The 24,460-nt window shown below is 46.7% G+C and overlaps 1 protein-coding gene across 5 annotated transcripts in view; it reads left to right on the top strand.

Moving 5' to 3' along the window:
- The window catches only part of APC2 (APC regulator of WNT signaling pathway 2), a 423,162-nt gene that overhangs the window by 300,196 nt on the left and 98,506 nt on the right, over window positions 1–24,460 (top strand). For 4 of the 5 annotated variants that reach the window (XM_069646741.1, XM_069646740.1, XM_069646732.1 and 1 more), the window contains 2 exons: window positions 3,822–3,935; window positions 4,726–4,803. In XM_069646741.1, coding sequence (XP_069502842.1) covers window positions 3,822–3,935; window positions 4,726–4,803 — 192 coding nt within the window. The remainder of the gene's footprint in view (window positions 1–3,821; window positions 3,936–4,725; window positions 4,804–24,460) is intronic. The other variant, XM_069646734.1, reaches the window with a different exon arrangement.

The raw sequence follows: 24,460 nt of genomic DNA, 5'->3' as shown, positions 1-24,460 counted from the left end.
GGCAGCAGACACAATGCCCCAAATTCAGAGGTGCAAAGGTGTCTATTAAGTGTATTTCCTTATTCCCCAAATAGACAGAACTCTGCGTCCCATTCTATGGCCACCAAACAGTCAGGCAAAGACAAATCCAAAAAGACAACACCAAAACATGCACTTCCTTTGAGGAAACAAGTTGCATAATGACCCATTACGAAGCCACAGACAATATCTAAGCTTCAAGTGTTTGTCTACCACATTTCCTGCCCTCGCTCTCCGCGTTGGTAGCTCCCGCTACCTTGTAATTCTGCTCCCTCGCTGTGTGATTGGTGAAGCGCTCTGGTGTTTCCCGCAGCTAGGTGCATGTTCCATAAACACCCTAATAATGATAATATCAATAATAATATCAATGTAAGGGATCAAGTCTGCAGCACTAGTGTTTACATTTTGGGTGCAAGCTGTGACACCACACGCGCACCTAAACGCAATGACTGTCTATCCATTGGTAGATGACGGCTGATCAAGTGGTAACACATCTGCCAAGTGCTGGTGAGGTTCAGGGCGAACTCTAAATCACCTTCACAAATTGTGGTTTACACTCAATCACAAGAAAGGAGTTCCTGTCAAGAGAAATGGGAGTGACCAGCAAGACCAGCAAATCACTTGCATGTCCATCGGCGGAATGAGCCACGGTCGGTCGGAGCATGAGCTCCCTTCCCCAGGTGCTCAGTTTCTGAGAGTCAGGAATAGAATGGAAGTCATAGGGATGATGGCGTCATGAATCCCCTTAGTTCCAAATGCCAAACTGCATATGTAACAAGGCTGATCAAGTGGGTGTAAAGAGATTGTCCAATTGCCAATATGATAAAAAGCCTACAACCATACAAAAAGGGACATCCCTTCCGACCACATTCCACACAAGCGGCCATAACAACAGAAGCATCCCAACAGCGTAGGGAGCACACCTATGCCTATTAAGTTCAAGGGTAACTACACACCAGTGTCCTAAAGTTACTAACACTTACATGAACATTCAAGTTATGTAGACACATACCAAATGGTTGCCAGACATTTGGTCGAAAAAAATTGGTCGACCAGACAGACAAATGGTCGAACCAATTTGGTGGAAAACCAAATGGTCGAATTTTTATTTTTTTTATTTGAACCATTTTTTTTTTTTTTTGGGGGGTCCCCCCCCCAACCCCCTTTTTTTCTCTAAAAACCCCTTTTTTTACTAAACGAAAACCCGAAAAATAAATATATAAATAAAAAAAAAATTCGACCATTTGGTTTTTGACCAAATTGCGTCGACCAAATTGCAGTCGACCAGTTTTTTTTCGACCAGTTGACTGGACAGCATACCAAATACAGTATGAGTCAAAAAAGATGATGCAATTACATTCTAGAGGTCAGCAAGCAGGGGGAAATACATTACCCCCAATTGTGGTCAATTACCGGAGACAGATGCAAATAATGTCTTTGAAGAGGAATTTTCCTAATTTTGGAACACATTCTAAGAATACACAATCACAAGGCAGATAACCTAAGTCTATGAGTAAATCACATATTTCCAGCACGGAGTCCTGAGAGCATCTGTTTGCAACACGATAATGCATAATGGCCCCACCTCACGTCCAGACACTCACAAGAGGCGACACAGGACACAGCACATTTGATCAATTGATAAGACATTTAATTATGCCTGTACACCAACATAGGCCAGACACGTTTGGTACTCCCATCTAATGTAATTTTCAGTAGCACCAAATATTAATTTAAAGCAGCCTCAGGCACTATTAACCCAAGTTATGTAAAATAAAACATCACAGAGTAGAAACATTGACCCTGGAGGCCTCACACCTGGGGTCATTGGCCACTCATTATTACCACACGATTGCATGAATATATTTAAGAGCACCAAACATTAGCTTCTGTCGTCTCAGGAGGATAGCTCAGGGGCAAGATGCTCGCCTTTGGAAGCAAGAGAACACAGAGCAACACAGGTTCGATCCCCAGGTCCGTGCTTAGACACCACTGAGTATTAAGCACGTTATAAATAACCCATCATATCGTTATTTTAACTAGAGCAAAAGGTTTGCAATGTGAAGGGAAACATATTGGCATTTATGTAATACACATGTCTGAACACAAGCTATCCGATACTCACTTATGGTGCACCCAGTAGCACTGGAAGCCTGTACCACTTCACAACAGAACATCATGTGGTGGAGAGTGCCGGTAACTAAGAATCACATTAAAATGTGGTTTTATATTGCCTCTGGTATCCATCCTTTGAGCCAAAGCACAAGTCTGATGTAAAGTACTTATGCACCAATGTAGCTTTGACTACAGCACTCATTTCAAGAAGAAATGTAAGTTGCCACATGCCTCATCTTTGAATGAAAGCCGTCTATGCTTTCACAATGATAACATGAGGGTCAAACAGAACCAGTGATTCATGACTAAAGTTGTTCTTAAGTTTCATATTAATCAAAGTATTGGTATGTTCTTTAAAGATTCACAGACTACTTCACATAACAGGTTACATACGCTGTCATGTATGATGTACACCTGACGTGATAAAAACAAACTTAGGAAAACAAGTCAATCCTTTCTGCCATTCACCCATTAAAAGGTGTGAGCAACTGTGACTAAAGCTACACCATCTAGTGCGATGCGCCCAGGAAGGCTATAAATGACCTAATAAGATACTAACAACTCACTGTACAAAAGTAAGAAGCATAACTGCTGCTTATTCAGCAAAAGTACAATCAGCAAAGTGGTTACAAGGACCCCTCTCATACTTACAGTAACCCTTTGTAGTGATAACCAAGCCAGTGCAGACGCTTGCATAGGGAAGGCTGCACCTAAAGCAGATTTGAAAAAGATAGCAAACCTCCACCCTCTTCGCGAAAGGAACTTCCTAATAATCAATTCATACCACGTGGATCTAAAACGGCCATATGCAGCAAAAGAGAAGTATTAGTTACCCGTAACAGTATTTTTGCAGCCTGTATCTTTTTTACATTCAAATGAAACCCATCCAGGCTCCTGAAATAAACAGGCACATTGAAAAGACAAGTAAAAGAAGAGCGACTTATGTAGTATGATAATTACGCATACTTTGTAATTATGCTGTAAGTGTGTTTTTGCTACTTTAAAAATGTGCAGTGGTTTATACAAATATATCAAATTCTGGTGTAATATGACTGATAATCATTTGACAAAGATATTTACCCGTTGATATCCCCCATGAGGTCATTTTGTATTTCATCTTGAATACTTTCTGCGATGTGCTGAATGTGCTCATGTGCTTTCCAGGGAGGGGGCCGCTGAGTTAAGATGCAAATCACTTCTCACACCTGCTGAATTTCAAGGATTTTGTTGCGATAAATCACATCACCTTCACTCTCTCTTAACTAACGTGTTTTTATATATCTACAGCTATGTATATTCTTGTATACACACACAACCACATACACACACACACACGTATTTATATATATGGTTGTTAGACTGTGAGGGGACTTTTTGCACCTGTCTAGCTCTGTACCTTTTCTTACTAGTTGGGCGTGTTGCACATGTGACTTTACTTCGAGACTCTTCTGATGTCACTGTCTTCTTTTCTTTTTCTCTTATACATCTGTTGCTTTCTCGTTCATCTTTCATTCTCATCTCCATGTTTGTACACTTTCTTGTCTCTCCACATATCACACCCATATCAATCACCTTCTCTCTCTTCCCCCCGATTGTCTATCATCGCTGTCTTGCTTTTACCCTCACTTTTTTGTTTCTCTCTTACTTTCTGACTCCCTCTTCTTCCCCTGTCACCTTCACCCCTACAGTTCTCTATGCAGATGGATTTGATCAGACAGCAGCTTGAGTTCGAGTCTCGGCATATCCGCTCTCTGCTGGAGGAGAGGTTCGGGACATCTGATGAGATGGTGCAGAGGGCTCAGGTACTGCGTACTGCCCAGAATCTTACACCATACCATGCTGTTCCCCAACTTCTTGCCACTTCCATGGTTCTGCTGAGAAAGGGACAAAGGCAGAGGTTTGGGTGACTTGGGACGGTCTGCAGACCAGAGCCTCCTCTCTTTGGTCCATGAAACTCACGCTACATGTTTTCATCAATAGACCTCCTGATGCACATTTTGGTTCATGCAATGGTGCCCTCTCTGGTTTATGTTCTTCATTCAGTGGTTCTCGGTCTACGCATCTCATTCTCTACTTTATATCCTATGAACCTCACACTGCACTTTTAGCTTTATTGCCTCACCCCAAACTATTTGGTCCAATAGCTTTACCCTCTACTCTTTGGTTCACACATCCGAAACTCACTTGTATCTCCTGGGTTCATAATCCCCGCCTTGTACACTTTAGTCATTTGACCTTACCCAGCACACGCTGCTCCTTAAGCCTCACCATGCGTTCCTTGATATTGGCCATGCCCAGGTGGCCCTCTTTGATCCATGTCCCTGACGCCTGGCTATGTTAATTTGTTAATGAGCCTCATCGTTCACCATTTGGTCCTTTAAACCCACTCTGCACACCTTAAGTCTCAGTCGGCACTCTGTGGCTAGGGATCATGGAACTGCACTTCCTGGATCAAAAGCATATCCCTACACACTGGGTGTCGATGATCTTTCTTTTGCACCATTTCATCAGTGAGCATGTAATTGTCGATCCTTACCCTGTACGGTCCGGTTGATGAGCTTCACCATGCACTCTTTGATCCAATCTCTGCAGATTCGAGCTTCCCGGCTGGAACAGATTGAGACTGAACTGGTGGGAGCCCAGGAAAATGTGCAGCAAAATGACGCTCAGGTATCTATCTCAGTTTTGTCCTGTGTCACCATATCTCTCACGTTGTCACTATATTTGTTCCTTTGTCTACGTCACTTGGTCTATCTCTTTTCCTGAGTTTGTCACTGTTTGTTTACCTGTCCCATCTCTGTGATTTGTTAGAAGTATTTTCTTAGGTGTGTTATCATGATGACAATGTACTCATAGCACAGAGTGGGACAGTGCTGTATAACAGTCATTTGAAAACAGAACAGGTTAAGGCAGTCTAATTAGGACATATCCAAGTTTTCATGTGTGTCTAATGTGTGTCTAAAAAGTAAGCCTGTTGGAACTAGAACACATATCATGAGGGAGTGAAGTTCACACCCAGGAATCTTGAATTTAGACGTAGCATGCACCTATGACATTGAGAAAAGCAAGTATGTATATAAGGTAAGTATTGGCTTCTCGACAGAACACTCAAAATCTAAGAGCAAGAACTGTAGATATGATGTTCATTCATCGACAGTGTTTCATTCGATGGATTTTTTGCCAAATTTGTTTTCTTCATGAAAGCTCATGAAAAATATAGGGGTTGTGGGTAAGGGTATATACGGGGTGGAGGGGTAGTGAATAGTGCAACATTAATAGGGGAGCAATGGGTTTGTGGTCGGACCCCCCAAAAATAAAATAAAATGTTTTTTCGATTTGTTTTTTCAAAGAAAACAAATACTGCATATCACCTATCGAAAAAAAACACTGTTGTGAATGAACATAGAACCAGAACTGTATGATGTAGTGACGTAGTCATCAGAGCCAATGTTAATAAGCTGTTACTGATCAAGGGAATAGTGCAGTCAAGACAAAAAGTATGCATTTTAGATGATCTGGTACCATATGCATCAAGACATTTGTGCCAAGTCTATTGATATTTTTACAATCGTTATCCAGTTGAGGCGATGCTTTCTCAAGACTCGCCAGATACATAAGGACCTCAATCCATACAAGTGCATGGGATCGAGACAGTCTGCAGGTTGTTTTGTTCTAATTATAATGCACTAGAATCATGGTCCCAAAGCATGGAACATGGTTACGGCAGAACCCAGCGCTTCACCATTTCTGTAGCTTTTTCAATTTATGAATTCTACTGATATCCCCTCAGATGCTTTCCCATTTCTGAAAATTGAACATCCAATTTACTGCTCTGTCACCAGTAACCACCATCTTAGCACCTTTCCATGAACTACATAAAGAACATGTACTATCTGAAATTAACAGCTGGGTATCTAGTTGCATCCGTTTTCTGACAGATGTTCCAAAACTCCCTATGTATTCATACGTGGCCAGAGCCTAGGGAATAGAGACCCATTATGCCCTAAAGGTGCGCGCGTTACATGGAAATAGCCAACCCTGTCATTACTGTTTGATTAGAGGAGACGATGAGACAGACACCTCTCTCAATGTCCACAATAAGGGGGATAGTTGGATGTACACGAAGATCAGGGGCAAGACACAAGTGGATATCATTTCACTGGTGGATAAATAGCAGGAAGAGTGGGAACGGGTGTTGAGCTTCCAGGAATTGGGCACTGTCTTGTTAACATGTGGAGTTACTTTTGCTGACTTTGTGTGTGGTGGATGCAGCAGGAAGCCAATATTGTACCACTAGAAAAATGAAAAAGGCTTAATGTAATCAGATAGATGTTATGACAATAAGAAGATGGAATGCAATTTAGATGTGTTTGTATTATTCCAGGCAGGGCTTGGGGCAGAGTCTGGTGCTAGAGGGTAGGTGGTTCGTGCAGGAGCACTGGCATTCTAAACAATTCAAGACCAGTGGCCGATAATTAAAGTTTTTAGTGGCGGGGCATTAATATTATCCCTAAATTTGCACAATCGACAGAGCATTGCGAGTCACTCCCAAGTAGTAGGGTCCATAAGAGTATTCTACCCCAACATTCTTTTAAAAATAGCGAGTTCAAATTGCATTTTTTACAACACAATGTTTGAGAAAAATATGGTAAATGTCTAAATAATTTCTAAATTGTTCTGTAGGGTAACACAAGACACAACCCAATAGATGTAATGTCACAAATAGTACACACAATCATTTAAAGATATTTTCATGATGCCCAGGCCCACAATATAGACCTGGATTGCCACTGCAACAAACCTTCTTGATGTTGCACCCACAATATATGCCAGCATTCATATTGTAACATACTTTCATGATGTCATGCCATCAATATACGACAGAATTGAGAAATTGTGGAATGTATTCATGTCACTCACAACCTATGCCAACATTCCCACTCTAAAATATTTTCCATGTAAAATACACCAGTATTCCCCATTAAAAGCCTTTCAAAGTATTTCACCCACAACACATAGATTATGCGGTGCATGTATGCTCTCCCGTACCAAACAATAACATGCAGTTGCACTCACATACACACTGTCAGATTCCATATACTAATACATATATGCATGCTTACATTCGAAACACACATGCACACATATAAACCCTAACATTTATTTCCAAATAAACATACCTTTCCACCCAGGATGCTGCTTCCGGCGGCTTGCCTCTAGTCCACACCAGGTTGCATACCAGGATTCAGAAAGCTTGGAGGTGGTGGTGGGCTGAAGGCAGAGGAAGTCATATGTGTTGGAAGGCCAAGTCTGAATTTTGGTTCCTTATCAAACTGAGCTGAATTGCGCTGAGCCTGTAAATAGCAGCCACAGCAATCCAGTGCTAATCCTTATGATTGGCTTCAACAGTGTAAAAGGATTTGGCCAAGCTGGTGCCTGGCTGCAGACTGGGAAATAGAGATGGGCCCAAAGAGGGCAACCACCTCCCTAAGCCCTCCACCACTGGATCTGTATCTTGCACCACTGCATGAAAGGAGGACTTGCCCCCTGGGTTCTAGTAGTGTGGCAAGCCTCTGTTGCTTACATACAAATCTTGAGGAAATCAGCAGAGCTGCTTACAGTAATTAAGCTTGACTGGAGAGGCTTAGGTAGAGCACCATGTGACCCTGCTTTCCTAAGGAGAATGGCTCTACCTGTTAGGTTCCACAGGACGCTGGTTATGAGATTTGCCCTCACACATTTTCTGGATGACCCATGTAAGTGGTCAACCATGGATGGCATTTCACTCCACTGATCAATAAGTCACGCGTAGCTAACTCTCCTCAGCACAAACACCACAAAATAAGGCCTGCATTGAAACTATGAATTTGCTTCATTGTCTCTAATCACTCACCTGGTCTCTATATACCTTCTGAGATAAACTCTATCTTGATCTACAATCTGCTAATTATTCACTACACTGATTATCTGTTGCGTTCTTTAATACACACAATTAGTTAAGATCTCAGGGGAAGATGTCTAATCAGAGATAATCCCACACAATACAGGATTGCAATTACATTTCAGGCTTTTGGAACACATTATCTCCAGCTGTGATGGGCCTCATATCTGAAAGGACTACCCAGCTATACCTGCGTACCCCAGGGGAGATCTCACAAGCAAGTGACATTGAGACATGGACAGTTGCATGTGGACCAAGCAGGGATCCAAGCAGACCGGTCTTAAGAAAATGATGCTTGTCCCTACTGCGTGTAGCTATTGAGGGAGGCGTGGGAGTGAGCAAGTCTGGAGAATAAATATTTGGCGTACTCACATTTGGTTCTCCTGAGAAGAGCAATAGTGGTCTGACCGAGGGAAACCCTCAACTGAGATAATTCTTCATCTCGCCCACCATACTCTTCCAGTTATTAGCCACTGGTCCCTTCATAGATGCCCAAGTCCCACCTGAGGGTCAGGCTGCACTAATCACTCTCCATCTTTCCCTATTGGGTGGTGCACCAGTATTGTCCAGATCACGCTAAGGTTGTTAGAAGCTTGAAAAGAGGTGGTGTCCTGCTCTGGGACTTTAGCCGTAGTGAAGGTCTTTGACTAGGTCTTAATAAATTAGCTCAACCAGCCCATCGGCCCTTCTGTGCTCATTTAGCGTAACCATGTTCATGAGGGTATTAAGAGAAGTATCTATTTGCTGTGTACCACTAACAATACTGGACTAATGACATTTCTGGAAAGCAAGACATAGTAGATATCAGAGGTCTGTATTAGTATTAGGCGTCTTCTTTCATTGAGTAATAACTGGCTCCCCTCCTGCTCCATGTGGCAATTGGAATAGAAAGAGAGAGCCTTCTTAAAGTGAGCTAAACTAGTAAGGGTACATGTGAGGTGGGCGACTGCATGACCAGGGGCTGTAGAATGGAAGTGAGCAATTCTTATTGTCAGCTGATCACTGAAGTAGGGTGGGCTTTGACGCACAGTGTTGCATTGCAGGTTGTGGTGCGATTGTTGGTGCATGATGTGCCCATGGTCCTGTAAGGCTCCTGAACAGGAGACAGCAACTTGTCTTTGGCTTGAATGCTGCATGAAACCATGTGGTTAATCTAGCTCACTGACATGTAGGGCCCTGAGGTGAGGTCACTGAATATGTCCCCCACAGAGCGTAGTTATAATGGAAGAGCGCTTAGCTGAGTGTGGAATCGGCAGGAGAATCATGTGGCCATAGGGAAGGAGCTGGTAGTTGGGGTACCACAGATAAGAAACACATGTGCACCGACAAAAGTGTGTTAGAAAAACCAATAATCAATGTTTGAGGCCAGGCACTGTCAAGGAAGGGTCTTAGAAGAACAAATCATGTCTGTTCTTGTGCTACTCTCTCTATTGCCTTTCCGCTGTTTCTGTGCCTGCCATCATGTCTATCTATTTCCTTCAGTTGTTATTGTATGTTTCTCGGGTCGTCTACGATCTGTTGGTGTTAAGAGAGGTTTGGGGGATAAGAGCAAAAGGGGAAAGGAAAGGGCGTTGTTGTCGCTTCTGTGAAGATGCTGATGAATTGGAAGACACACAACATATCCTTGCTCAGTGTGGACACTTGGCTGCTGAAAAGCGTGCTTTCCTTTTAGATACATTTATAAAGTACCACCTAACACTATCACTTGATGCATGGCGGGCGAAAACATTTAGTGGGCAGCATTTTAGTTTAATATTCTATTGATGATTCAAATGTTTTGAGAATTTAAATTTGTATAAAAGTTTGTAGATAATAACTGATGAAAGGCTGTTTTAATGAATGTAATGGGGATAAATAACTGTTGTATATAGCTAAACGTTTGTTGATACAAGCTAAGAGATAATAAATAAAAAAAAAAAGGTTATAACATACCACATGCTGGCCGAAGCCACATCAGAACACCCAAACCAATGAACCGCAACGTTTCTGGAGCTTTGCTATAGCCTGCCAAGGATCTTTCCTTCTCTCTGTCTCTCTTCCTTTGTCCCTCCTTCCCTCTCTCTGCTGCTCTCCCTCCTCCCCTCCCTCCCTCTCTCTCTGTATCTTTCTTTCTCAATGTGTCTCTGTGTGCCTGTCAGTGTGTATTGTATTGTATTCTATTGTATTCGTCAATTATATAGCGCCCTTTTCCCATTTGTATGGCCTCAATGCGCTTTGTGGTTGAAACGCCCTCAGTGACCGCGATCCATGTACAGGAGGTTCTAAGAGTTTTAAATTAAAATATGCTTGTGTGCATTTTTGCCGGGCCAGGACTGAGGTTGGCTGGCTAGGCTCCAGTAAGCAACCCAGAGCTCCAGTGAGCAACCCAGAGGTCAGCACCTGGGTGGGTGCTATTGGTGGTTTAAGATAGAGTGCTAGTGCTAAAGTTCCGTTGTGTGCCCAGCTAGACCGATTTTCTTTTCATTGGTTGTTGCTGTATACTAATGGCAGAGGTGCGTAAGAGGTTTCAGTGTGGACAGCAATTTTTGCTGCTAGACCAGAATATTTATTTATTTATTTGGATTTATAGGGCGCGCATCTGCCCGGGGGCATCGTGGCGCTGAAAGCAGTCTTACTTGTTACAGACATACATGGTGAATATACAGATACAAAGCAGAGCATAGATGCATATTTTCATACATTTGAGGTTATTTACATACAGTGTGAAAATACATTAGGACAGGTCAGGAGTGGTTAGTTAAACAGCGTGGTGTTTAGTAGTCTACGGAAGGCATGGTATGATTTTTCATTCCTTAAGGCGGTAGGGAGTGCTTTCCAGTTTTTGGTATGAATAGCGTATTCATACCTGCATTCTAGTGTACATGGATGGGTGGCTGTGCGTGTGGCCTGGTGTAAGGTATTCCTACCTTAGGCTTGGATGAAGTTCGACTGCAGTTTCTTTTTTTCTTGGTCCAATGCGAGCGGCTGGTCTCGCTGTTCGTGGTGTCCCTGGAACGAATGTCTGAGCAGTTGGAGAGGGGCCAGAGGGTTAAGGGTGCAGAGGTTGAGGGTGGATTGAATTGTTTTTTTGCGCTGTGCCTCTGCGAATGCTGCCGATATCCGTTGGGTATTGGTGGGTAGGAGTGTTGTTATGTTTGGGGACGAGGGGTTTGTCACGGTGTGCCACTGCGAATGCTCCTGGCATCTGTGAGGTATCAGATGATAGGAGTGTTGTTGTGTTTGGGTCAGCGTTTCTGTTTGCGTAGAGGGTAGAGTGGGGGAGCATTTCAAGAGGGGGGAGGGAAGGGCTAGGATTTGAGGGCCTTTCAAAATGGAAGGTGATTGTCAATATTGTGAATGTGTAGGGGTAGGGAGTTCAGATGATCAGCCCTTGGACGGAGAAGGATGATCTGCCCAGTCTGGAGGAGTTGTAATGCAGGACCACTAGGAGGGATGCTGTGCGTGATCTGAGAGTCTTTGAGGGGTGGTAGCATGTGACTTTGTCTTGAAAGAATTCCAGCCCCATGTTCTGGATGGCCCGGTGGGTGATGCACATGGCTTTAAATGTAGTGCGTCAACCAATGGGGAGCCATTGGAGGACTCTTAGTGTGGGGCTAAGGTGTTTTCTGGGAGGTAGGCTAATGAGCAGGCGGGCTGCAACGTTTTGGATTCTTTGCAGTTTTCTTAGCTGAAACACTGGTGTGCCTGGGTAAAGGCAGTTTGCATAGTCTAAGCCGGAGAGGATCATGGAGATGGTAGCGGAGACACGCTGAGGATAGGTGAGGTTAGGGAAGATACGCCTGAGAATGCATAGGTGAAAGAAACAGGTCCTGGAAACGGAGTTCACTTGTTGGGAGAGGGATAAATGTATTCCTCCCTCGCTGACCGACCTGTCTGCTGCTCCTTCTGGTCACTTGGCTACGCTCAGGGTCTCACGGGGTACCAGGCTCCTCCATGACCAATCTCCCCTGCACTGCCTCTGGGCCCACCATGAACTCTGGGAGCTGTAACTTCTTCCTCTACAGTCCCCTGCCTCCTTGCACTTACCCAGAGCAATGCTGCCCTGAATGCACTTCATTCCCTCTCTCTCACTGGCACTTCCCCCTCCCCTATCCCTGGCACTTCCTCCTCCCCTTCCTCCTGCACTTTGCATTGTCACACTTGTGCGATCTGAATGACACAAGGCCTAGTAAGATCATTTGTCTTGTCCTCCCTCTGCCTTCCCTCCCTTGTCTTGTCACGCCTAGAAACACTTGTGTACAGGTGCGTTATAAATGACATATCTAATATCCAGTGTGCATCCAAGAGTTTTCACCAAGTTGAAGGTTGCCGGTGGGGGGCCTAGGGATTGCGGCCAGGGAATAGGTTGGGGGAGAAGTGATGTTTTCCCACAGACTAGGATTTCTGTTTTCCCCGGAATGAGGATGAGGTGGTTGGTAGTCATCCAGCAGTCGATATCCAAGCGGCATGATGACAGATCTGGACAGTTGGGGCTCGGCGATTTTGGGATTTTAAGGGTGATCTGGGTGTTGTCTGCGTAGTTGTAGTAGGTACGATGGTGAGAGCGTATGAATATGGGCAAAGGGTTTAGATGGATGTTGAAGAGCATGGGAGCTAGGGATGCTCCTTGTGGAACCCCTTTTGTTACTGGTCATGAAGTGGGGCAGTGAACGGGTGGTGGAGCATGATTTGTGAGCGATTAGAGATGAAAGGAGATCCAAGAGAGGGCTATGTCTATGATTCCTAATGCGTGTAGCCTGTCTAGGAGGATGGTGTGGTCTATGGTATGGAAGGGGTGGAGAGGTTAAGAAGAATGAGTAGAGCGCAGCCTTCTGCATCAGCTGTTCATTTTAGGTCATCCCAGATGGACACTAGGGAGGATTCCGTTCCTCAGAGAAGTCTGAAGCCAGATTGCACAGGGTCCAGGAGGTTGTTGGCTTCAGTGAAAAGACCATGCTGCTTGTACACTGTGTGGTCCATAGGTTTGGCCATGAAGCGGGTGTTGGAGATTGGCCGGTAGTTCTGGGGGAAATGTAGGTTTTTTGAGGAGGGGTTTGAAGTAGGAGGCTTTTAGGGCTCCGGGAAGGTTTGCAATGTTGGGGAGTCATTGAGGATTGAGCGTGCGATACTGCCTGCACAGATGGAGGCTAGGATATGTTTTAGGAGGGTGAGCCGGCAGGGGGCCTCAGGAGAGCCTGATGAGAGGCTTTGTGCTAGGAGCGAGAGGCACTCCTGATATGAGATTGGAGAGAAAGAGGTGAATGTTTGTAGCTAAGGGGGGTTTCGATAGGTGTCAGGCTGAGGGTGGTGGGGGCATTTGTACCACTTTAGAGATGATGGCTGAGTGTCTGTCGATAGCGACATTGTGGAAGTGTTCTGATAAGGTGTCACATAGGGATTGGGAAATGGGGGGGGGGGGGCGGTTAGAGCTGGCCAGGGAGTTGAATTCGGAAATTATTCTTTGCAGTTCCTTGCTTGGGTTGTGAGAGTTTAGGATTCTGTTCACATAGAATTCTTTCTTGGCTTTTCTGATTTCTAGTCTGTACGCTCTGGTTAGTCTTGCTAGGGTGGTTTTGTTCTGGGCTGTGGGCGTGGTTCTCCAGAGGGTGAGAGTTGGAGTTGTACCAGAAGGAATTCATACTCTGTGGTGTTGGCTGAGGTGTTCTTAATTATTAGTGGGAATTGGTGTTTGTGTATTATTGCACATCCTCCACCCCTTTGCAATCTGTTCCAAACAATAAGGTTGTACCTGTGTCGGAAGGTCTTGTGTGTAATGGGCTCCTAATCGTCAACGAGCCAGGTCTCTGTGATGAGGTCAAAGTTTGGAATTCATTTTTGGAGGCTGACCTGGCGTTGATGAGTGTGCAGGAGAGTTTGTGGGGTTTGCTTGCAAGTGCATTACGGGTCAGGTTGGAACTGGACTGGCAGGAGGAGTGGGAGTGGAGGAGGGGTGGCTGGGTTTTGGCGGAGGGTGTGGAACCAGGGGACGGAGGGCATTGGGGGAAAGTGGTTGGTCGGGGTGGGTTGGGGCAAAGTGTTGGTGGTGGAAGGTGTGGGGGGAAGCTGTGGGGGTGTACAGGTGGAAATGGGGGGATGGGCAAAGAGGGGAATAGGGCTAGTACCGGGCTAGGTGCCAGCGGGAAGGTTTGGTCTCTATAGCGAGGTGACAGAATTTGGTAACTGGGTTGGAGAATGGGAGATGCTAGGAGGGGCCTGGGGTGGCCTTGGTCTGGGTATTTCCTTAACGTTCGTGTGGCCCATGAGGTGTGGGCGAGAGTGGGGGGGCTGTGGAGTTTGGGGTTTTGGCCAGGGCTGTACTTGCTGCACTAGGGGAAGGGATGCGTGGGTTAGGGCCGTGGGTCCTATATTGTTCGGGAGAGGTGCGAGCAGAGGGTGCAGGTGAGTAGCTAGTGGGTGTGGTGGGGTGGGAAGGTTGTTTTACCTGGGTCCCTGGGCAATCCGGAATTTTCGGTGGGTCAATGTTTTCTGCTCCTGCTCTCAATCGTGCCACTCTTGATTGAGCGGACCAAGATCTACTAGTAGGGTGTAGCAAGTGTGAGGTGGAAGGCTGGGATGATGGGCTATGCATTGGGGATGGTGTGGGGGGCCTTTCTTCTTAGGATTTCACATGTACAAATTCTCGGGTGATCTTCTGTTCACCCGGGGTCCTCTCCTCCCCCCACACCGCCTCCAGGCTCACACCCACTTTAACACAAAATCTTCAATTGTTCTCCTCTGGCGGGCTCGGACCAAATTCATGCATTTTCCAAACTCTATTTCATCAAAATCGAAGACTTTCAACTGTGCGCAGGAGTTTGTTCGACCTGTCGCAGGACCACTTCGATTCACATTTATTCATTCTCTTTCAATTGGTCTCCCTCTGCCGGAGTCTGACCAACTGTATCTACTGTTATTACTTCTCAGCTGGATACCTTACAGAGACCTTCGATTAAGCACCCACGCAGTGCTGGACCACTCCGTCAAAGGTAGCTTGCTTTAAAGTTCAATCACTCAGCAGTTTAACTTCACTCGCATCTCTTATCACACGTGCTTTAATAATGTTCGTTCCAGCACTCGCTATACAATGTTGCTGCTTGCAACCTTGGCTTCAGCACAGACCGGTCTTGTATCGGTCTCCCCAACTCACTGGCTGTGTTGACTTCACTGATGCTGCTTTGTTCTTGGAGTCAAGAATGGTACCACAGCAGCTGGTGATCCTCCCAGTGTTGATTACAGGATTTTTCAGCCTGGTTTCTTGGTCTTCGCTTTCTCTTCCCGAGGTCTCTGGAAAGTAATGGCTCCTTGTCAAAAAGGTCAAGGGAATTTCCCTCCTTGCGATCCCCTTCCGTTATGCCGTCTTTCTCCTCTTGCTCAGCTGCCATCTCGAAACTTCTGTTATCTCGTGTGCTTTGCCTCGCTCAGAGTGTGCTCTCATGCTCTGCCTTTTATTCGTGTGGGGGAGTGTAATGCAAGTCAGGTATGAGCGATTGTCGATAATTGCTTGATCTCGCCTGACCATAGTTTTGGTACATGTCTGGTACATGGCTTGGGTATTATTCTGTTTTCCCTTAAAGCAGTCTCTCCCTAATTAAGTGTTCCTGTTGTAGAGGGGCCGGGGGGTGGAGTTACTAAATATCCTACCGGGTAGGATGGGGTAAAGATGTTACAGGGAAGGGGAGACCGCATCTCACCATCCGGTGTCTCACTCCCACTCCCAAAGACCCCTCACCCAGATGATCAACCCGCACTGGTCCACCCCCAGGAACTGGATCCAATGGACATGGCCGTGTCCTGCCCACCTGGATGACAGATCCCCAGGCACTAGTGGGTGAGACACCTTCTGGCTTTTCACAGGGTGCACGCCTAAAAGAGGGTACCACAGTAGTGAAATGCAGTAGCACCTGGATTTGGGACACCTGGATAGAGGGAGAGATACCGAAATGGGCATACAACAGTCGATAGTAAAAAGCAGTTGTTTGGTACACCTGGTTGTGGGAAATCTGGATAGCAGGAGAAACCCCTAAAAGGGGGATTGCAACAGTAGACAGTAAAAATGCAGTAGCACCTAGATTTGGGACACCTGGATAGCGTGTGGGACTCCTAAATGGGTGTACAACAGTAGACAGTAAAAAAGGAGAAACGCCTAAATGGGTTGCAACAGTAGACAGTAAAAAGCAGTAGCACCTAGATTTGGGACGCCTGGATAGCAGGAGAAATGCCTAAATAAGGTACAACCATAGATAGTAGAATGCAATAGCACCTAGATTTGGGAGATGTGGAAAGAAGGTGAGACTCCTAGATGGGGGTATAGCAGTGCAGGCAGTAGCTATAAGGATTAGGGTTCTGGGGTAGAGGGGTAAATGCCTTTTGCTGCAAGTAGAACAGTGGTCAATTTGCCTAGATGTGAGATGTTGCTACCTGACCCAATCTGTCTGACTAGCGCAATCTACCTAGGTGCGAGATATGGCTGACTAGCGCAGTCTACCTAGGTGTGAGATATGGCTGACTAGCACAATCTACCTAGGTGCGAGATATGGCTAACTAGCACAATCTACCTAGGTGTGAGATATGGCTCAGTGAGAGTTGGCCTAGGTGTTGGGTGTGGCTAACATATGAATGCGGAGGCCATTACAGGCTTTTAGATAATATAATATTAGGATAATAAGATGGGCTGGACAGTTTAATGGGGAGCAGTAATTGATGGTCCCCCAGTTCAGACTTCGCCTTCCTTGTCAGTCGCTGCCGGTTGATGGCTGCAGGCACCACAGGCTAACACGGGCCAACATGGTCGGAGCTGGTTCTTCTTCAGGAGCTGCCCTTTGCCTCAGCGCACTTAGCCGCAGGGGGGCTGCAACGGGCAGTGGGTCTGCCCTGCTGGATTCACTGAAGAGGGGCAGCTCACCCAATCAAGGGTCGGGGGTGGGGTGGGAGGCGTGAGGGAAAGTAAGGGATGCAGGAAGAAGGGAGGTACAGGCCGCAAAGCGGCAGTTCAATTTACAAAAGCCCAACAAGGTTTTTTTAATTAAGAGCCGGAGCTCTGAAATTCAAATGGACTCACTGCAAGTAACTCCAGAAAGTAGATTGCCCTGCCGAACGTCGGTAAAGTACTTTTATAATCAGAAGAGAAACGCGGGCAGCTCGCCAAATCAGGGGTTGGAGGAGGGAGGGAAGGGAAAGGAAACAGGATGAAGGGAGATACAAGCCACGAAGCAATGATTCAATTTAAATTAAGAGCGGGAGCTCTGAAATTCAAATGGACTCCCCGCCAGGAACTCCAGACGTGTCATTACGTCCCAGTCCCTTCGCAGAGTTCTTGGTATCTATTTGCATTCACGTAGCCAACCCCACACACTCCTCCACCCCCCATCAAAGAGCAGTACAGAGAAAGACCGGCACTGAGAAAGTCTGCCCTCCGTCTCTATCTCATTTTCTGTCCTTGACTCTCTCTGTCGGGCATTTTCCCTATGTATCTTTCTGTTTCCCTTTGTCTGTCTCTGCTTGTGTGTATTGTGTCTGTCTCTCCCCTGTACCCATCCTAGGGCTTGTCCTGTGCCTCTTTGTTCTTATGTCTCAAAAAATTGCCCTGGCAATTTGCTTGCCATTGACTCTGTTTCTATGACGTGTCTATTTGTCACCGTGTCTGTCTTTTTTGCTGCCCCTGTTTATGCACCTTGTCTCTTTGGTAGTCAGTATAATGATGTGCCTGTGTCTGTCCCTGTGTGCATACGTTTCACTGTGCATGTGTGCATCCTTATGTCATGTTATCTTGTATGTCTTTGTGTCTGTCCGTCTGTCTTGTGTACATCCTTGGATCTGTGCCTGTGTACACCCTTGGATCTGTGGCTGTGTCTTTCGCTGTGCTTCCCCCAGTGTCTCAGGTTCTAGCTGTCTGTCTGTCTTGTATGTCTCTGTGCCTGTATCTGTGCTGTGTACATCCTTGGATCTGTGGCGGTATCTTTCGCCGTGCCTCCCCCTGTGTCGCTCCTGGTAGCTGTCGTTTTATGTTGTAGGTCATTGTGTCTGTCTCAGTCTCTGCACTGTGGACATCCTTGGACCTGTACCTGTGTATCTCCCTGCACCTGCTTCTATTCTTGTATCTGTGGCTGTGTCTTTCGCTGTGCCTCCCCCAGTGTCTCAGGTTCTAGCTGTCTGTCTGTCTTGTATGTCTTTGTGCCTGTCTCTGTCTTCTGTACATCCTTGGATCTGTACCTGTGTACATCCTTGGACCTGTACCTGTGTATCTCCCTGCACCTGCTTCTATTCTTGTATCTGTGTCTGTGTCTTTCGCTGTGCCTCTCTCAGTGTCTCGGGTTCTATCTATCTGCCTGTCTTGTATGTTGCTGTGTCTGTCTATGTCCTGTGTACATCCTTGGATCTGTGCCTGTGTACATCCTTTGATCTGTGACTGTTTCTTTCACCGTGCCCCCACCCACCCCCTGTGTCTCTCCAGGTAGCTGTCGTTTTATGTTGTAAGTCATTGTGTCTGTCTCAGTCTCTGCACTGTGGACATCGTTGGACCTGTACCTGTGTACCTCCCGGAACCTGCTTCTATTCTTGTATCTGTGGCTGTATCTTTCGCTGTGCCTCCCCCAGTGTCTCAGGTTCTAGCTGTCAGTCTTGTATTTCTCTGTGTCTGTCTCTGTCTTCTGTACATCCGTGGATCTGTACCTGTGTACATCCATGGACCTGTACCTGTGTATCTCCCTGCACCTGCTTCTATTCTTGTATCTGTGTCTGTGTCTTTCGCGGTGCCTCCCTCAGTGTCTCGGGTTCTATCTGTCTGCCTGTCTTGTATGTTGCTGTGTCTGTCTCTGTCCTGTGTACATCCTTGGATCTGTGGCTGTGTCTTTCGCTGTGCCCCCCCCCCCTCAGTGTCTCTCCAGGTAGCGGTCGTTTTATGTTGTAGGTCATTGTGTCTGTCTCAGTCTCTGCACTGTGGACATCCTTGGACCTGTACCTGTGTATCTCCCTGCACCTGCTTCTATTCTTGTATCTGTGTCTGTGTCTTTCGCTGTGCCTCTCTCAGTGTCTCGGGTTCTATCTGTCTGCCTGTCTTGTATGTTGCTGTGTCTGTCTCTGTCCTGTGTACATCCTTGGATCTGTGCCTGTGTACATCCTTGGATCTGTGGCTGTTTCTTTCACCGTGCCCCCCACCCCCTGTGTCTCTCCAGGTAGCTGTCGTTTTATGTTGTAAGTCATTGTGTCTGTCTCAGTCTCTGCACTGTGGACATCGTTGGACCTGTACCTGTGTACCTCCCTGCACCGGCTTCTATTCTTGTATATGTGGCTGTATCTTTCGCTGTGCCTCCCCCAGTGTCTCAGGTTCTAGCTGTCAGTCTTGTATTTCTCTGTGTCTGTCTCTGTCCTGTGTACATCCGTGGATCTGTACCTGTGTACATCCTTGGACCTGTACCTGTGTATCTCCCTGCACCTGCTTCTATTCTTGTATCTGTGGCTGTGTCTTTCGCTGTGCCTCCCCCAGTGTCTCAGGTTCTAGCTGTCTGTCTTGTATGTCTCTGTGTCTGTCTCTGTCCTATGTACATCCTTGGATCTGTGCCTGTGTACATCCTTGGATCTGTGGCTGTGTCTTTCGCCGTGCCCCCTCCCCCCCAGTGTCTCTCCAGGTAGCTGTCGTTTTATGTTGTAGGTCATTGTGTCTGTCTCAGTCTCTGCACTGTGGACATCCTTGGACCTGTACCTGTGTATCTCCCTGCACCTGCTTCTATTCTTGTATCTGTGTCTGTGTCTTTCGCTGTGCCTCTCTCAGTGTCTCGGGTTCTATCTGTCTGCCTGTCTTGTATGTTGCTGTGTCTGTCTCTGTCCTGTGTACATCCTTGGATCTGTGCCTGTGTACATCCTTGGATCTGTGGCTGTGTCTTTCGCCGTGCACCCCCCCCCCCTGTGTCTCTCCAGGTAGCTGTCGTTTTATGTTGTAAGTCATTGTGTCTGTCTCAGTCTCTGCACTGTGGACATCGTTGGACCTGTACCTGTGTACCTCCCTGCACCGGGTTCTATTCTTGTATCTTTCGCTGTGCCTCCCCCAGTGTCTCAGGTTCTAGCTGTCTGTCTTGTATGTCTCTGTGTCTGTCTCTGTCCTATGTACATCCTTGGATCTGTGCCTGTGTACATCCTTGGATCTGTGACTGTGTCTTTCGCCGTGCACCCCCCCCCCCACCCCCTGTGTCTCTCCAGGTAGCTGTCGTTTTGTGTTGTAAGTCATTGTGTCTGTCTCAGTCTCTGCACTGTGGACATCGTTGGACCTGTACCTGTGTACCTCCCTGCACCGGCTTCTATTCTTGTATCTTTCGCTGTGCCTCCCCCAGTGTCTCAGGTTCTAGCTGTCTGTCAGTCTTGTCTGTCTCTGTCCTGTGTACATCCTTGAATCTGTGCCTGTGTGCGTTCCTGCAGCTGTTTACATCCTGGTATCTGTGGCTGTGTCTTTCAATGTGCCTGTCCTTGTAGCGTTCTCCGTTTATGTCCCTGTCCCAATGTCTGTGTGTGTTATTCTGTCTGCCTCTGTGCCTCTGCCTGTGTCTGTCGCTGTATGTGTCTCTCTGCACCGTAGTCTCGCCAAGATGTAGCCTTGGTGGTTGGTTGCCATGGTAATCAGATGTAGGGCAGGAAGATGTTGGATAGTCAAGGTAAGAGTGCCCTTGTGCGCTGCCTGGTGCCGGAAGAAGCGCCCCCTCCCGGCCCCCATTTTACACACCATTCCCACACAGTGCTCACTAGCTCACCAGGCACCTGGGAGGTAGTTACAGGTGTTCATTAGACTGTAGCAGGGGCCTGAGAGGTAGCAGTGAGTACCTGCAAGTAGAGGGCACGCTAGACAGGAACTGATGTGTCAGGCCTTGACAACCGTGTGCTTAGAAGGACCTGGGAGAGGCACTGTGCCGCCTCCGACAGCCATGCTTTCCGTCCTACTAGAAGCACTTGCAAGACAACGCCCCTCTTCACCCATAGTGCAGTACTGTGCCTGAATCTGTAGGATGCCAATTAGATTGTGCTCCACTGTAAGGATAATTCAGGCTCGGGCAAAGGTTAATGGTGCATGAAGGGTGAGCCACATCATGCAGGCTATTAGAGGCTCTGGACAGCCTAGCTTCCTCTCGCGCTGCAGCACTTGGGGAAACAGTGCCAGAGTACTCGGATGTCGCAGGGTAAGGTCTGAGACAGAGAATGTATATCTCTAGTACGACTTTATACAGCTTATTACAGGCTCAGGACAGCAGAGCTACCTTACAGGCTACAGAGCTTGGGGGACAGATTCACACTATACAGGCTGAGACAGAGTGTGCATCACACTGGTTACCAGTACTTCAGGTAGTACCACATTGTACAGCTTACTACAGGCCACAGACAGCAGAGCTATCTCCCACGTTACAGTACTTTGACACAGTGCCACAATCTCGGTTATTTCAGTTCTTACACAGCCGGCACCTCAGAAAGGAAGGTACACTGTGTGGTCTTTTCAACTGTTAAAATGTCTTACCGTTCTCAGGCACTTTTATCATTATTATTATTATTATGGTATTTATTGAGCACGGACCTAGCTTCGAGAAGCCACAAAGCGCTTTACTGAGGTATACAATAATACAGATGCATAACTGAGCGATTTACAGTGGTGTACAGCATTACAGATGCATAACTGACCGCTTTTCAGAGGTAACAACAGAACAGATATACAGCAGGGGTAGGATACAGAGGAGTGGCAAAGTTTAGGGAGGAGTGTGGCGGGCGGCGTCTAGCGAGTCAGGTGGCGTGAGGGGCAACTTGATGGCCCAGGTGTTGAGGAGGAGCGATTCCATGAAGAGGCGGGTTTTAAGAGAGTTCCACACTATTGGTTGTACAGCAGTAACCCGACATCAACAAAGCTACCCCTTAAGTTACAAGCAGATGGGAGATGGCTCTCATGGGAAAAGAATCAGACGCAGTGATGGTTTCATTGAAGCATAGGCATTAATTCAGCAAAAGAGAAACAAAGCTACAGTTATTTTGGAAGCAGAAAGTAACATCAAAGGAAATTCCACTACTTGAAAATTGCATAAGTGAGTTACATCTAAGTCACTAAGTCACTATCAGTTGCAAAGCCTACACCCCCACTGCCTACAATATCATACATCTACCGAGAATGTCTCTCCTTTCTTTCTAAGAAATAAATGCGCTGTAACCAACACAATAGCTGTGACAAACCAACTTCCGGGGCACCAGTGGTCCAGGGATGAATATCAGTTTCTAAACCATCAATCAACCCCACACCTCTAGTACACCAGAAGGGATCTGAACAGATTTGAATACAAGTAAATTATAAGACCTCCTTGTCCAATTTTGGTAACGTGGACGGAACAGCAGGCTTATCGCCGCAAGGTCGTGGATCGTTGGTTAGTTGCAACACAGCAAAAATACAATTATTACCCAATGATAAAAGGGACGGTCCAGTCAAGGTTGTATCAAAATATCTACTTTATAATTACTACAACAGACAGTTCTAGTACTCTACAATTACAACCCACACTGTAAAGGAACACAGAGGACAGACAGTTTCACAAGGGAAAGGGATGCACTCTGAATACTGACAGGAGGGTAGTTGGTAAAGTACTCAGTCTTATAGTTCAAGACTATTTGGTTTCAAAACCAAAGGGGCAAAGGGTTATAACTGTCTCTAGGGGCCTTCAGAAAATGACCATAGGGGCAGAACCTCAATATACCTGGTGCTGAACAAGTTCTTAGTGCTCGACAGCATCAAGGCAGTTCCAGGGTGCTTCACAGCCTGTGAGACAGAGTTAGTGGTGGGAGACAGCTGCGGGTACCAGGCGGCAGGCAGTCCGGCAAGCAAGGCTGTACAGACGTCTACAGGCTGTCCGGTGTGGTGACTCACGGCCAAGAATCGTTGTCTCTTTGCTGGTTGGCGGATCTGGAATGCTGATCGAGGCATCTTGGACAACTCTGGCGACTGCAGCGTGACAACAGTCAGCAGTGCAGCCTGATGCAGTTCGAGGACTCGACTGTCTCGAAATTGTCCGTAAAAAGATGGACGCTGGATGATGCTTGTGTGGCACTCGTTGTAGCTTCTTCGCAGGGCTTGTGTCCTTTCAAGGCAGACGGCACAAAGCTCAGCAGGGTTTTAGCAGGCAACGGCCTTGTCCTTTGTCCAGAGACTCTCCAGCACTTCCCACCTAGGATGCTTGCAGGCAGCACCTAGCAGGGCACGCTGTGTGCTGGCTGGGTACTGGTTCCGGAGCTGCTGGAGGGGTCCTCTGAGTCCGGTAGCTCCCTCTGTTCCCTGGGAGATGTTTAGGGGAGGGATCTTGCTTCCCTCTTGGAACTCCTGGCCTTTCTTCACTGGTGGAAGATGTAAGGCAGACTGTACCTTCAGCGTGGATCCAAATTAGTCCTTCTACTCATTGCAAAATCTTCAGATGGTTTCATCAGTGAGGGGCTCAGCCCTCTTTTAAAGCCAAACAGGTCCCAGTGATTGGTGCAGTCTAAGCCCATCTTAATGAACCAATCCTGAGTCCCCACCAACAATCTTCAGTGATGCTTCAGGTCAGAATCAGGGCGCTTGGCAACAGACAGGGGAAAGATGACAACACATACTTCTAAGTCCTGCCCATCTTCCTGGGCCTCATTACGACCCAGGCGTTAAGGGTTAACGCCGTCGTTAACCCTTAACGCCTGATTGTGATTTTAACGGCTGCTTTTAGCAGCCGTTAAAATCCATGGCGCTAACCCGCCATGATGTTAATTACGCCACCGTAATTTACGGTGGCGTAATTAGCGCCTTCCCCACTCCCATTATGCCCTATGGGGCAAAAATGTGAATGGGGAGGGGAAAATGGGAAATGGGGATTTACCGCCCCACTCACCTTGGAATGGGGCGGTAAATCCGCCATCCACCATGGTGTAAACGTAGTTTACACCATGGTGGTAAAGTTGGCGTACTTAGCGCCTGGGTCGTAATGACCCCCCCTGTCTGCTGTACATCAAAGTGTCTCCATAATTAACCGAGCCCAATGCGGCGCTTGGTCACAATATGGGCCTCCTTTGAAGTAGGGGGTTGCAGGCAGACTTTCGTCTCCTACAATTCACATACTTCCCTGCTCTGAAAGCAGTGGTTCCAGACAGGATATTCACTGTCCTTTCATATGAAGGAGGGGAATTAGTACCATGTTGACATATTGCATTACAAAGAGGTGTTGGCCTCTGGTCTCCATTGTTACTTCCTGCACCCAGGACTTCCATGAGGCCTGCTAATTAACATTCTTTAGTATTTGCTGCCACCAGCCAGGTGTAACAATGGAGATCCAAATCCATGGGGCCTTGAAATGCTAATAAGGCTGCCCTCGGCCAGAGGCTTTTGATGTACCCACAACTGTCAGGTGTCAGCTACGCATTGGCGCTGGTGAG

Source organism: Ambystoma mexicanum, chromosome 1p, assembly GCF_040938575.1.
Source record: "Ambystoma mexicanum isolate Mex_15411 chromosome 1p, UKY_AmexF1_1, whole genome shotgun sequence".
Classification (NCBI taxonomy): domain Eukaryota; kingdom Metazoa; phylum Chordata; class Amphibia; order Caudata; family Ambystomatidae; genus Ambystoma; species Ambystoma mexicanum.
Note: the sequence above shows the minus strand (reverse complement) of the source record. Positions and strands in the feature narration are given on the sequence as shown.